The sequence below is a fragment of the Aquarana catesbeiana genome, linkage group LG03 (assembly GCF_042186555.1).
Source record: "Aquarana catesbeiana isolate 2022-GZ linkage group LG03, ASM4218655v1, whole genome shotgun sequence".
In the NCBI taxonomy this organism is placed as follows: Eukaryota; Metazoa; Chordata; class Amphibia; order Anura; family Ranidae; genus Aquarana; species Aquarana catesbeiana.
Window position 1 is genome coordinate 468,435,053 of NC_133326.1, and position 14,601 is coordinate 468,449,653.

The following is a 14,601-nucleotide window of genomic DNA, read 5'->3' on the forward strand; positions in this document are numbered from 1 at the left end:
CCATTCACCTAGGGAAAAAAGTGTCAATACAAATAACACACTACACAGGTTTTTAAATTAATTTATCAGGTAGCTCCGGGGGTCTCTTCCAACTTCTCTGCTCTCTCTGGCCTCTTCTCTGCTCTCTCCGGCCTCTTCTCCCGCTGTCCGGTGTCTTCTGCCGGGCTCCTCCGCTATCTTCTGCTCTTTTGCCCGCTCTTTTGCTAGCGGTTGTCCGGTCTCTTCTGTTGTCTTCTTCCCTCTTCTCCCGATGTTGACTCAATGCTCTCTCCCGCTGTAATGCCGTGTGCGCAACGACTTATATAGGCATAGGGCGGGGGAGCCCGACATCACCCGGTGACCCCGCCCTATGCCTATATAAGTCGTTGCGCACACGGCATTACAGCGGGAGAGAGCGGCGAGTCAGCATCGGAAGAAGACAACGGAAGAGACCGGGCAACCGCTAGCAAAAGAGCGGGAAAATGAGTAGAAGATAGCGAAGGAGCCCGGCAGAAGACACCGGACAGCGGGAGAAGAGGCCGGAGAGCGCAGAGAAGAGGCTGGAGAGAGCAGAGAAGTCGGAAGAGACCCCCAGAGCTGCCTAATAAATTACTTTAAAAACCTGTGTGTTTTTTGTATTGACACTTTTTTCCCCAGGTGAATGAGTAGGGGTACGATGTACCCCATACTTATTTGCATAGGGTGGGGGGCCGGGATCTGGGGGCCCCCTAATTAAAGGGGGCTCCCAGATTCCGATAAGCCCCGCCCGCAGACCCCAACAACCAACGGCCAGGGTTGTCGGGAAGAGGCCCTTGTCCTCATCAACATGGGGACAAGATGCTTTGGGGTGGGGGGGCGCAGGGCCCCCTCTGCCCCAACCCCCCATGTTGAGGGCATGTGGCTTGGTATGGTCCAGGAGAGGGGGGGCACTCGCCCCCCTTTCCTGAGCTGCCGGGCTGCGTGCACGGATAAGGGGCTGGTATGGATCTTGGGGGGGACCCCCACGCCAATTTTTTTTGGTGTGAGAGTTCCCCTTAAGATCCATACCAGACCCTTGGTATGGTCTTAGGGGGGAACCTCACACAAATTTTTTTTTTAATTTTTGCAGGGTTCCCCCCTCAAGATTTTCAGCACACAAGTCGCACCGCAAGTCGGATCCTCTTGATCCGACTTCTGGTGCGACCTCTACTCAAATCAATGGGCTCCCATAGGGAACCATTGATTTTGATTAGAGACAGAAACACTGGACGAGGCTTAACACAGCGTTAAGCCTCATTAAATCGTATTTAACACCTTTTGCCGGGATCTGACGTTTTTACAGTTCTAGCGTTGGAGCCTCAGAACGCACTGATTCTGGGTTTTTTTTTTTGCAGCTTAAAAACGGCTGTGCCATTTACAGCTCAAAAACGCCATGGTGGGCATGGAGAGGCATTTTTAAGCTGCAAAAAACGCTCAAAAAATGCGGCTGTAAAAACGTCCGTAGGCATGTAGCCTAAAGGGGAAGGAAAATCCTCTGTGGTCACTGCTACAAAAGTCTTTAAAACTTTCCTCCATAATATACTTTGTATACTGTACATAGGAGAAGAAAAAGCGCTCTCCTCCACTCCACTCTGACAGTTGACTGTACCTCAGCATCCTAGAGCCCAATGCAAGGCTACGGGCTCTACATTGTTCTTGATGATGTCAAAAGAGCTGTGCCGCTGTAGTGCAGGGGAGAAGAGGATGCAGGGACCGGTCTTAGGCTCTATTCACACCAATGTGTTCTTTTATGCTTTTTTGCAGAAAAGCATGACATTATTTTTAACGTAAAATGTAAATTTTGTGACACTCTTATGAGCAGCTATGTGTTAAAGTGGTTGTAAACCCGCATAAAAAAAAAAAAAAAAAAGACCCGTAAAACAAATGCATAATGAGCTAGTATGCTATGCATACTAGCTCATTATGTAATACTCACCTGAGATTGAAGCCCCCGCTGCGGTGGCCGTACACAGCACCGGCCGGCGACATTTCTCCCCGGAGTTACTTCCGGGTATCGCGGCTCCGGCCAATTACAGCGATGACGTCACCCCTGCGCATGCGCGCGGGAGCCGACGGTGACAGCACACTCACTGAAGCAAACGGCACGTACGTGCCATTGCTTCAGAGCGCATATGCCGATGATGTTGGCACATGCAAATACAGGGGATATCTCCTAAATAGTGCAATAAGGCTTACCTGTAGCAAAAAGTGGATTACAATTGTTTACAACCACTTTTAAACTAATTTTAAAAGCTGCCAACACCCAACACACTCCCTTTTAAAATGTGCAAATAAATCACTGAACCAATTATTTCAGGGATTATTTTTAACATGGGTTTCTATGGAGCACGTTCACATCAATGCATTTTTGTGCCTCTGCCTTTTTGGAAAGGATTAGGGACCTTTTTTAAACGCTGCTTTTTTGGTTTAATAGACATCAATGGATAAGCTGCAGAAAAGCATATAGTGTATTTTTACCGCAATTTGCATTTTTAAATCTGCTCAACAAAATAATTGCAATAAAATCACAAATATAATGCAAAAAGCACAGCAAAAAGCACTGCAGAAACACTCAAAAGCAACATGCATAGGCCTTGAAGAAGATGGGTAAGTAAAAGTGATTTTTCTTTGCAGCTCCAAAGACCTAAATAAGCATTCAACCTTTGCAAGGGGTCAACCTTAAAATCTGAGGATGTCTTTAGATTAAAACAAATTGTGCAGCTTTGACTAAAGTTGAATAATGCCCATCCTATAGGTGTAGTAGGCATTTACTTACCTCATGAAGCCTGATCTGAAAACTCCCAGGATATTACTAAGAGAGGTCCAGCTATTAGACCCCTTTCACACTGGGGCTGCTCGTGCCTTAGCGGTAAAACGCTGCTCTATTTAGCGGGCGCTTTACCGATGTTTAAGCGGCACTTTTTGGCCGCTAGCAGGGCACTTTTAAGCCCAAAGAAGGGGTTAAATACGCCGGTGTTGCGGCGCTTCCGAAGTGCTTTTCACTGCCCATTCACTGCAATGGGTAGGAGATTGCCCCAAAGATGCTGCTTGCAGGACATTTTCTAACGCCCTGCAAGCGCACCACCCCAGTGTGAAAGCACTTGAGCTTTCACATTCAGGCGGCCTGGGAGGCAGTTTTCAGGCGCTTTACAGGTACTATTTCTAGCGCTAAAACGCCTGAAAACTGCCTCAGTGTGAAAGGGGTCTTACTGTTCATCTTTACCATCACAGGAGTGAGTTCTCAAACTCTGAGCTCAGAGATATTGCATCAGGGGAGAGACAGAACATGTGAAGGTTTGAATCAGAGAAAAAGCTCACGCCTGTCACGATGAACAGCAATAGCTGGGCCTCTCTTGGCAATGTCCCGTGAGTTTTTAGGTCAGTATTCATGAGGTATGTACCTGGCCTACGCCTATAGCTAGGGCATTATTCAAAGCTGCTCAGTTTGTTTTCATCTAAAGATATCCTTTATCTGTACAGGCAGTTTTTTTATTCATCTTAGCAGTCCCAAGTCGCACGACAACTCTCACAAGTGGAAACGGTGCTTTAGGCTCGTTTCCACTAGTGCAACTTTGGACGCATAAAGTCGCATGAAAAGTCACAGCCCATTGATTTCAATGGCATCCGTTCCCATCTATGCAACTTAAAGTTTCAGCGACTTTGATTGGGGTCCTGCATTGCTTTGATGTGACTATTGATGCAACTTTGATCTAGAGACTGTAAAGTTGGATCAAAGCTGCACTCAAAGTCGCATCAAAGTCACACTCTAAATTGTGCGACTTTGGGGTTGCAAATAGTGCAAACATAGCCTAAATGAAATAAAAGCCAGGTTCTGATACTCATTTTATACACTACTTGCAGAAAAGACATTACTAGCCCACATATAAAGTAATCCTATTCTGCTTTGCACGCCTCAACCTTTCCTCATCACACACATCACAGCCCACTATCACACTGTACAGCCATCCATGTACTGGCTTGTCTCATTATCGAAGCCTATACAGTTATCACGTGGCCTGAGCGCTCAGGAAAAGTAAACGCTCTCCGAATGTTCGCTCTCAGTACACGGAGTAGACCCCGGAGCGTATCGATCACCGGCAGTGTGTCTTTCAGTGCGCCTGCCCTGGCTGGACAACATGTCGGATGACAAGGTGAGTGCGGAGAAGCGGCTAGAGCTTCGTATAACCCCATTCGCTTTGTCTTTTACTAAATACTCTGTGAGATGAAAGTCTTATCTGTTCACCCGAGTGGGGCATTGAGTGTGTTGTTCTAGTAAAGGACTACAACATGGGTGATGTAACTGCTGCCCATGCACTTCTAGTTTGGGTGAAGTTACCAAAGGGGGTAAATGTGCCAATAAAAAGCACCACAAGTGCCAGAAGGCATTTTAAATAATTTAGTCGCTTACGTTGGTTGTAAAAGCTTTTTTTATTTTTAATTTAACCACTTCAATACTGTACACTGTCATCCCCTTCCTGCCCACACCAATTTTCAGCTGTCAGCACTCTAACACTTTGACTGACGATTACTCAGTCATGTAACACTGTACCCAAATTTTTATCATTTTTTTTTTTCACACAAATGGAGATCTCTTTTGGTGGTATTTAATCACCTCTGGGTTTTTTATTTTTTGGGCTACAAGTAAAAGAAAAGCGAACATTTTGAAACAAAAACTGTATTTTTTTTTTTTTTTTTTTTAGTTTCTGTTATAACATTTTGCAAATAAGTAATTTTTGTTTATACATTTGGGCCAAAGTGTATACTGCTACACTACACATCTTTGGTAAAAAATAAGCCAAATTAGTGGATATAATTTAGTCTGTGTGAGCCTAGGTTCACATTGATGCAATTTGGCACTTCAAATCAGCAGCTATTGCTGTGTTCTATTGAGAAATGCCCCCCCCCCCCCCTGTTGAAAAATGCCTCCAATAGGTCTGCGCATCAGTCCACACAGCGCATCTTAGGAGGCATTATCCGACGCTATGCAAACAGCGGAGGGAGAACGTTCTTGTCACATTCTACATTCTGCCTTGCTGTTGCGGGGTGGGTTTTGCCTGTATTCTTCTTCTTATTGTGCATACCCATGGGGGGCATTTCTCGATAGAACACCGGCAATGGCACCGTCTGAATCGGTGCGACGCCGCACTATTTCCCAAAAGTAGTTTCTGTACTACTTTTGGAGACTTGAGCCTCGTACACACAATCGGATTGTTGGCAGACAAAGCGTCAGACTTTTGTCCGAAGGGCGTGTGCCTGGATTTTGTCTTGCATACTAACGGCACACAATTGTCTGCCAACAAACACGAACGTAGTGACGTACTATGAGGGATTTCGGCTCTTGAGCGCCACCCTTTGGGCACCTTCTGCTAATTTCATGTTTGGTTTGCATTGATTCTGACCATACGTGTTTGTACTTTCAACTTTTGTGTGACGGACTTGTGTACACACGATAGGAAAATCTGACAACAGAATGTTGTCCGCCGAAAATTTACTAACCTGCCATCCAACATTTGTTGGGGAAAAGTTGGCCAACAATTGTCTGATGGAGCGTACTAACGGTTGGATTTTAGGCAGACAGTCTGTCATCACACAATTCCCTGCTGAAAATCTGATGGTGTGTACAAAGCTTGAGGGTGCTATTTCAATAAACATCTGTGCAGGGATTCAGATATCTCTGAAATCGCCCCCGAAGTCAGACTGACATGTGCGGGTATGAAATCGTGCGTGGTCAGCTGAACTCGATTTCAATCCCGCAGCAGTGTGAATCTGGTGAGCAGGTTAAGCAGGCCATACATGGGTCGAATTTCGAAAGAATTTTCTTTCGAAAATCTTATCTAAGAATTTTCGTTCGTATTTCGCATCATTTGTGGGCTGCAGCAACAGCTGATTTTCGCGAGGCCATCGAATTTGATTAATCGGACATGTTTGAAATTTTTGTGAAAAACAAACGTTTTTCTAATCGATGATGGGAGAATCATGCAAGAAATGTAATCGAAAAAGAAATGCGCACATGCAAGAAAAGAAAATTCCTGGAAAGAAAAGAAGATTCCCAGCCACGAAAATTATTTTCTGTAGCAACATGAGGTGAAATTGAAGGCTTGGTTGGCCGAATTTCGAAATCAATGGTGGCACCATCGGATCACAAAACTCACAAAATTTCTGATTTTCAAGAAAATTCTTTTGAAATTCGACCAGTCTGGCTATGGTGCCAATCATCGAAAATTGATCACACCTGATGTACTGACGGCCTATTTCATTTCTAGAGGGCCTGAAATGTCAGGACAGTACAAATACCCCCCAAATGACCCCTTTTTGGAAAGTAGACAGTCCAAGGTATTTAGTAAGAGGCATGGTAATTTTTTTTTTTTTTTTTTTTTCTTTTAAGCGCTATTTTTTTTCCCCACAATTCTTGGGAAAATAAAGAAATGAATTTTTTTACACAGAATTGTCTTAGCAAGTTATTTCCCACACACAACGTATGCATACTTCCAATTACACCCCAAAATACATTCGGCGGCTACTCCTGTGTATGGTGATACCACATGTGTGAGACTTTTTCACAGCCTGGCCACATAGAGAGGCCCAATATGCAGGGAGCACCGTCAGGCATTCTAGGAGCATAAATTACATATATAATTTCCTGAAGACCTATCTCACTTTTTGAGGGCCCTGGAGCACCAGGACAATAGAAACGCCCCCAATTTTGGAAAGCAAACACCCCAACGTATATTCTATATATATCTTTTTTTTTTTTTTTTTTTTTTTTTTTTTTTTTTAAACACGGTTGTCTATATAAGATTTTTCTAACAAATGGCATGTACATAGCAAAAATTATCCCCCCGCACCCAAAATACATTCTGCTACTCATCCTGAGTATGGCGACACCACATGTGGGAGACTTTTACAAATCGCAATCTGGATTCAAACCCCCCCTTGATTTTAATCCGGCATTTCCACAATTCTGTCTAGCAAGTGCAGAGCCGTTCTCTGCTCAGAGCTGTAAAAAAAAAAAAAAGCCGGCAAATGTTTAGCAACATTGCTGATCAATAACTACAGTGCCTTGAAAAAATATTCATACCCCTTGAAATTTTCCACATTTTGTCATGTTACTACCAAAAATGTAAATGTATTTTACGTGATAGACCAACACAAAGTGGCACATAATTGTGAAGTAGAAAGAAACTGTTAAATGGTTATCAAACTTTTTTACAAATATGTGAAAAGTGTGATGTGCATTTGTATTCAGCCCCCCTGAGTCAGCACTTTGTAGAACCACCTTTCGCTGCAATTACAGCTGCAAGACTTTTTGGGTATGTCTCTACCAGCACATCTAGAGATTGACATTTTTGCCTGAAGGGCGTGGCCGTGAACTTGTCTTGCATACAGACTGTACACAATTGTCTGCCAACAAACATGAATGTAGTGATGTACTATGAGCTGATAAAGAGGAAATTCAATTGTCAGGCGTCACCCTTTTGGCTCCTCCTGCTAATTTCAGGTTAGTAGAAGTTTAAGTGTTGATTCGCACTTTTCATTTCGCGCTTTTCAGTTTTTTTCTGAACGGCTGTTCAACCAGTCATGTTGCGGAATCGGAGGAGATGACGTGTTTAGTATTGGCCTTGGAGTTATTGCTTTTACCCAAGTCCAGAACAGGGGGAGGATTTCTTGGACCAAAAATTGTGCCCAATTATGTCATATGCCTTTGCTGCGGGAGCTCCAGGAGAATAATCCGGATGATTTTTGGAATTATCTCCAGATGACGGATCCCTGCTTTCACCAACTCTAGGCATTGTTGACCCCCTATATTAAGAAGCAGGACACATGTATGGGGCCTTTTTTTTTTTTTGGTTGAATGATTTGATTTGTTATATTTTTGAATGCATAGAATGCACTTTTTGGTTAAGTTCTATTGGCAGATAGCATTATTAATTTTATTTGTTTTCTTTTTTTTAATGCACAATAAAAAAAATTGTGTAGAATAATACTTGGCTATGTGTTTTACTTCAAATTACAGTTTGGAAGTAGACACTTACATTTTAAAAAATACAACCTAAAATTAACAAGGGACACCAACTTAGTTGTATCTTTGATCTTAAAAACTATGGGATAATGGTGTTGTGGTCTTGTAAAAAATAACAAGCATAACAATTTTATTCTTGATATCACTATCAAGAAATCCCATGGATAAAAGGGGGGACATGCTGCTAAAGAGGGCTTGGGATGCCTCGTCAGTTGGGCTAAAGCCAACCCTTGCAGCTACTTGCGTGACCAGAAATCTGGAGTGCTGACTAACGCAATTACAGTCCCACTTTTCGGCTGGTACATCTAGACAGCAGCTTTTGAAATCATTTCCCTTACTATTTAAGGTGGTTGGCTTCCTGGCAGATGCCTCTGCAGGGTCTGTAAATTTTGGCTGCTATGTCAGCCGCACTACTAAATGCAGCTAGAAGGGCTGTATGGCTAAAGGCCTGGACAGGCGACGCCGCCTCAAAGCTTAAGCTTTGTGTGTTACACTTTTCGGGTGACCGCCTGTTTGGGCCCAGCCTCCAGGAGGCTCTGGAATGTACTCAGGACAGGAAGAAAGCATTTCCTGAGAGAAAGAAGAAAAGCGAGGGCAAACGCTTTTTTCGAGGCCCCAGGCAACAGGGCCAAGGAGAGGGATGGCCGCCCCAGGAAACATTGGACAGGCTATAAGGGGCGTGGGAGAGGAGGAATCCTATTTAATCCTCCTCAAACCACCGCAAAACCCCAGTGACTCCTGTGTCCAAGTGGGAGGGAGACTGGGAGAGTTCCTCTCACAATGGACCAGCTCAACTTCAAGTCCGTTCATTTTAGACATCATAAGGAACGGTTACAGATTGGAGTTCAATTTGGTTCCCCCCTCAAGTTATCAGGTTACCCAGAGACCGGGAAAAAGCGAAAGCTCTGGGTCTGTTATTAGGGGACCTAGTGGATCAGAGAATCCTTATGCAGGTGCCCCAGAAGGAGCAGGCTCAGGGTGTATACTCCCATGTGTTGTGAAAAAACCTTCAGGGAAGTTCGGACTAACCCTGAATCTCTGTCCCCTGAACCAGTTTGTAAGGTACAAGCGATTCAGGAAGATGTCAATATTTACTGTAACCAACCTCCTGTTTCCAGGCTGCTATATGGCCACAGTAGATCTCAGGGATGCCTACCTGCATGTCCCTATACATCAGGAATTTAAAAAATTCCTGAGACTTGCAGTCAGAATAAATTCGGAAGTTTTGCACTTCTAGTTCCGGGCACTGCCTTTTGGTCTGTCCTCTTCGCCGAGAATCTTCTCAAAGGTTCTAGCAGAGGCTTTAGCCCCGCTAAGAGTCAGGGCCATTACAGTGATCCCCTACCTGGACGATCTCCTCCTGTTTGTGGCCCCCTCTTTTCTTCAACTAGAGAGATTCACAGGAGGCCCAGAGTTTCCTGCTATCTCTCGGGTGGCTAATCAACCAGGAAAAGTCCCAGCTGACCCCGGCACAGGAGGTCCTGTATTTGGGGTACAAAATCTCTTCAGTAGAGATGGTGTTTCTTCCCAGGGAAAAGATCCTGAAGGTGGATCAGGCAGTAGCCCAATCAGGTAGCCCTGATCAGAGAGGTTATGAGAGTTCTGAGTCTGATGACATCCTGTTTCCCGGCAGTTCCTTGGGCAAGGTTTCATCAGCGCCCTGTGCAGAGTCCTCATGCTGCGTCACTGGGACGGCAGAAAACAAAGCCTAGATCAACCTATGCTCCTACCAGCAAAAATCAAAAGGACTTTATGGTGGTGGCGAGCTCATCACAGTCTAGAAGTAGGTCTGTCCTGGGCCCGTCTTGTGGCCATAGTGGTGACAACCGACGCCAGTGCATTGGGATGGGGCGCCCACCTGGAGGTGTCCTTAGCACAGGGAGCCTGGTCACCAGTAAAGGCCAGTCGATCCTCAAATCAGAGGGAGCTTCTGGCGATTCTGAGGGCTATAGAGGCTTTCCAGTCCTGGATAGGTGGACAGTGCCTACAGGTACGGACAGACAATGCGGCGGCTGTCGCATATGTGAACAAGCAGGGGGAACAAGGAGCCCTGCCCTACAGACCATAGCAAACAAGATTCTGTGCTGGGCCGAGGTGAATCTGTCCTCGTTGTCAGCCATTCACCTAAAAGGCTCTCAGAATTCGCTGGCGGATTTTCTCAGCCGCCTGCATGTGTCAGGATGAATGGTCCCTCAACATAATGTTTTCAGGGAGATTGTGCAGTGTTGGGGACAGCCGGAGGTGGACATCTTCGCTTCGAAGGGCAACAAGAAGGTGGCACAATTCTTTTCCATCCACCCGCAGGATCAGGCCACAGGGATAGAGGCCTTTGCTAATCCTTGACAGTTCAACCTGTGTTATGCCTTTCCTCCAGTGAGGCTGATAGCTGCTGTTCTCCAGAGATTTCAGGCAGAATCGACGGACCTCATCCTAATAGTGCCATTTTGGCCAAAGAGACCCTGATTTCCCAACTTGAAGAAACTGGCCATTTGCCCTCCCATTACCTCTCCCGGTCAGGGAGGACTTGATTTCCCAGGGCCCGATTCTACACCCGCAAATAGAGAACCTCAGATTAACAGCATGGTATCTGAGGAACAGCTGTTGAGAGCTCAGGGATTTTTAGAGAGTGACTAGAACTCTACTCGAGTGCCGTAAACCGGTAACCAAGAACTTTCCAAGGTATGGAAAACCAATTCCTGGTTGGTAGAGCAGGGGCTGAATCATCCTGGGATTCCTGCAGTCCTGGATTTCCTTCAGAAAGGTGTAGAAATGGGCGTTTTTGTTAGTACTTTGAAAGTTCGGACTGTGACTTAAGTATTTTCCTGCAGACCTCACTTCAGCAAAATCAATTTGTTAGGAACTTTTTCAAGGCCCTGGCGAGGTCCAGACCAGTGAGGGTGAGAGCCTGCCCCACCTGGGATCTGTCCTTGGTCCTCAGGGCACTTACTGGTAGTCCCTTCAAACCCCTGGAGAAATCCATGCTAAAATGGGTTGCACTCGAAACAGTTGTTTTGATAGCTATCACGTCAGCCAGAAGGGTGAGTGATTTGCAGGCTCTCTCTATTTAGGAGCCATTTTTGTTGATTCTGGAGGATAGGATTGTTGTTAAGACAGATCCCAGTTTCCTTCCTAAGGTAGCATCTATGTTCCATAGAATTCAGGACATTGTCCTGCCGACATTCTGTCCCACCTCAGAGGCAGATGAGGAGGAATCTTTAAGTTAGATGTTAAGAGAAGTAATAAAAAAATGTAGCGCTAATGATAATAACAATGAACCAATCAGGGGTGATATCCACTGAAACAAAAAACGCGTGTGTGACTGATATGGCACAATAAACCAATAAAGTTCAATGGTGTCCTAATAGGAAAAAATGGAATGATAGTCCCATAATGGTAGATATGTGGAATGAGTCCAACCAGAATGGAGAATCTTCACGTCTGTGTATCATTTGGTTATACGATCTTGAATAGGAAACAGATGAAATTCGCTTACCGGAAATGGTGGATTCGAATGCCGGTGACACCGAATCAAACAGGCTCAGAGATCCAAGATGGAAATGGTTGGTCCAAGAAACCTCGGATCTCAAGGGGAATCTTCCCTCTGTTATCCCAATCACGACTGCCAGTCCGGAAGGCCGAAAGGGAGTCCCAGCCGCATGGAAGTCTCAGATGAATAGGTGGTTCTCCAAAAAAATATATAAAAGCGCCAATGGTGCAGATCAAAAGATGTATTTGTTGGAAAACACCAATAATCAAAACAGTTTAAAATAGCGTGATCACATAAAAAATGTAAAATCAAGTGTAGGGAAGAGTGTAGCTCGCTTTACAGAAGCCTTTTAGTTTATTTAGAAGTCACTAGAAGCTTTAGGAACTCAGAAATCTCTTTTTGTTAATTTTACGGGGGCCCGCAATGGTTATAGGGTGTCTAAATCTTCCATTGCTAGATGGATAAGAATGGCAATCATAGAAGCTTATGAGTTGGAAGGTAGGCAAGCACCATTAGTCAAGGCACATTCACCAGGGCAGTCTCGGTTTCATGGGCAGAGAGGGCCGGTGCCTCTCCAGAGGTCATCTGCAAGGCAGCAACTTGGTCCAGCTACTCTACATTTGCTAAACATTACCGTCTGGTTTTATTGTCTGACAAGGAGCAGACATTTGGACGAAAGGTCCTCCAGGCAGTGGTCCTGCCCTGACAAAGTAAGTTTCTTGCTTATCATCTCAGAGGCTGTCCTGGAAGACGAAAGGAAAAAAACGGAGTTAGACTTACCGGCAACTCTCTTTTTCCGAGAGTCTTCCAGGACAGCCTGGTTTCCCACCCGGTGTTTTCTATTAACAGGTGTTGGAGTTATGTACTGACGTTGTGTTAGTGTGTTATGTCTTTCAGAGCCTTCCGGTAGTTCTTTGGTAAACTGAAGAGGAAGGCCTGGAGGACCACCTTTTAAGATAATTGGTATACGTGTTTCCTGTCCCGAAGGGAGGAGCCCTATGTCTCAGAGGCTGTCCTGGAAGACTCCTAGAAAAAGAGTTACCGGTACGTCAAACTCCGGTTTTTGGTCTCATCTGACCAAAGCACCTTCTTCCACATGTATGCTGTGTGCCCCACATGGCTTCTAGCAAACAGGACAACTTATGGCTTTCTTTTTGCCACTCTTCCATAAAGGCCACATTTGTGAAGTGCACAGCTAATAGTTGTCCTGTGAACGGATTCTCCCACCTGTGGATCTCTGCAGCTCCTCCGGAGTTACCATAAGCCTCTTGGCTGCTTCTCCGATTAATGCTCTCCATTGCCCGGACTGTCCGTTTAGGTGGATGGCCATGTCTTGGTAGGTTTGCAGTTGTGCCATACTGTTTCCATTTTCGGATGATGATGGATTGAACAGTGCTCCGTGAGATGTTCAAAGCTTGGGATATTTTTTTATAACCTAACTCTGCTTTACATTTCTCCACAACTTTATCCCTGACCTGTCTGGTGTGTTCCTTGGCCTTCATGATGCTGGTTGTTCACTAAGGTTCTCTAACAAACCTCTGAGGGCCTCACAGAACAGCTGTTTTTATACTGAGTTTCAATTACACACACAGATGAACTCTATACGAATTGGGTGACTTCTGAAGGCAATTGGTTCAACTAGATTTTAGTTAGGGGTATCGGAGTAAAGGGGGCTGAATACAAATGCACACCACCCTTTTTACATATTTATTTCTAAAAAAAAAATGTGAAAACCCATTTATTTTCCTTCCACTTCCAATTATGTGCCACTTTGTGTTGGTCTATCACATAAAATTTCAACAAAATACATTTACGTTTTTGGTTGTAACATGACAAAATGTTGAAAATATAAAGGGGTGTGAATACTTTTTCAAGGCACTATATAAACATTGTATCGTTTGGTTCTTTGAGAACTGGTGCCCAAAACTGAACTGCATTTGATCTAAAAGGGGTTATCGGTGAACTGTAGAAAGTGCAGAGAAGGGCAACCAAACTGATAAAAGGCATGGAGGAGCTCAGCTATGAGGAAAGATTAGAGGAATTGAATTTATTCTCTTGAGAAGAGAAGATTAAGGGGGGATTTGATCAACGTACAATTATATAAGGGGTCTATATAGGGAACTTGGTGTTGAGTTATTCACTTTACAGTCAACACAGAGGACAAGGGGGCACTCTTTATGCCTAGAGAAAAAGAGATTTCATCTCCAAATACGGAAAGTTTTCTTCAGAGTAATGCCTTGTACACGCGGTCGGACATTCCGACAAAATCCATGGATTTTTTTCCGACGGATGTTGGCTCAAACTTGTCTTGCATACACACGGTCACACAAAGTTGTCGGAAAATCTGATTGTTCTAAATGCGGTGACGTAAAACACGTACGTCTTGACTATAAATGGGACAGTAGCCAATAGCTTTCGTCTCTTAATTTTTTCTGAGCATGCGTGGCACTTTGTGCGTCGGATTTGTGTACACACGATCGGAATTTCCTACAACGGATTTTGTTGTCGGAAAATTTTATAGCAAGCTCTCAAACTGTGTGTCGGAAATTCCGATGGAAAATGTGTGATGGAGCCTACACACGGTCGGAATTTCCGACAACAAGGTCCTGTCACACATTTTCCGTCGGAAAATCCGACCGTGTGTACGGGGCATAAGAGCTGTGAAAATGTGGAATAGACCCCCTCCAGAGGTGGTTCTGGCCAGCTCAGTAGATTGCTTTAAGAAAGGCCTTAATTCTTAAATGCACACAATATAACTGGGTACTAACATTTTATAGGTAAAGTTGATCCAGGGAAAATCCGATTGCCTCAGGAAAGATTTTTTTTTTTTTTCCCCTGCTGTAGCAAATTGGATCATGCTTTGGTATGGGGTTTTTCGCCTTCCTCTGGATCAACTGTGGGTATAGGATAGGGTATTAGGGATGGGCGAACAGTTCTGCCTGAGCATAAGTTCGGGCCGAACTTGGGTTGTTCGGATGTTCTGCGAACAACGAACACTATGCGGTGTTTGGGGCAAATTCGAAAGCCGCCGGAACACCGTATAAAGTCTACGGGACACTAACGTGAAAAATCAAAAGTGCTCATTTTAAAGGCTTAT

The 14,601-nt window shown here is 44.6% G+C and overlaps 1 protein-coding gene across 1 annotated transcript in view; it reads left to right on the forward strand.

Annotated features, from left to right (window-relative positions):
* The first annotated feature begins 3,998 nt into the window (after positions 1-3,998).
* Positions 3,999-14,601, forward strand: part of LOC141132470 (SLC35A4 upstream open reading frame protein) — a 61,254-nt gene continuing 50,651 nt past the window's right edge. Inside the window, exon 1 of the mRNA XM_073620867.1 lies at positions 3,999-4,148. Within this exon, the coding sequence (XP_073476968.1) occupies positions 4,134-4,148 (15 nt within the window). The 5' untranslated portion in view covers positions 3,999-4,133. The remainder of the gene's footprint in view (positions 4,149-14,601) is intronic.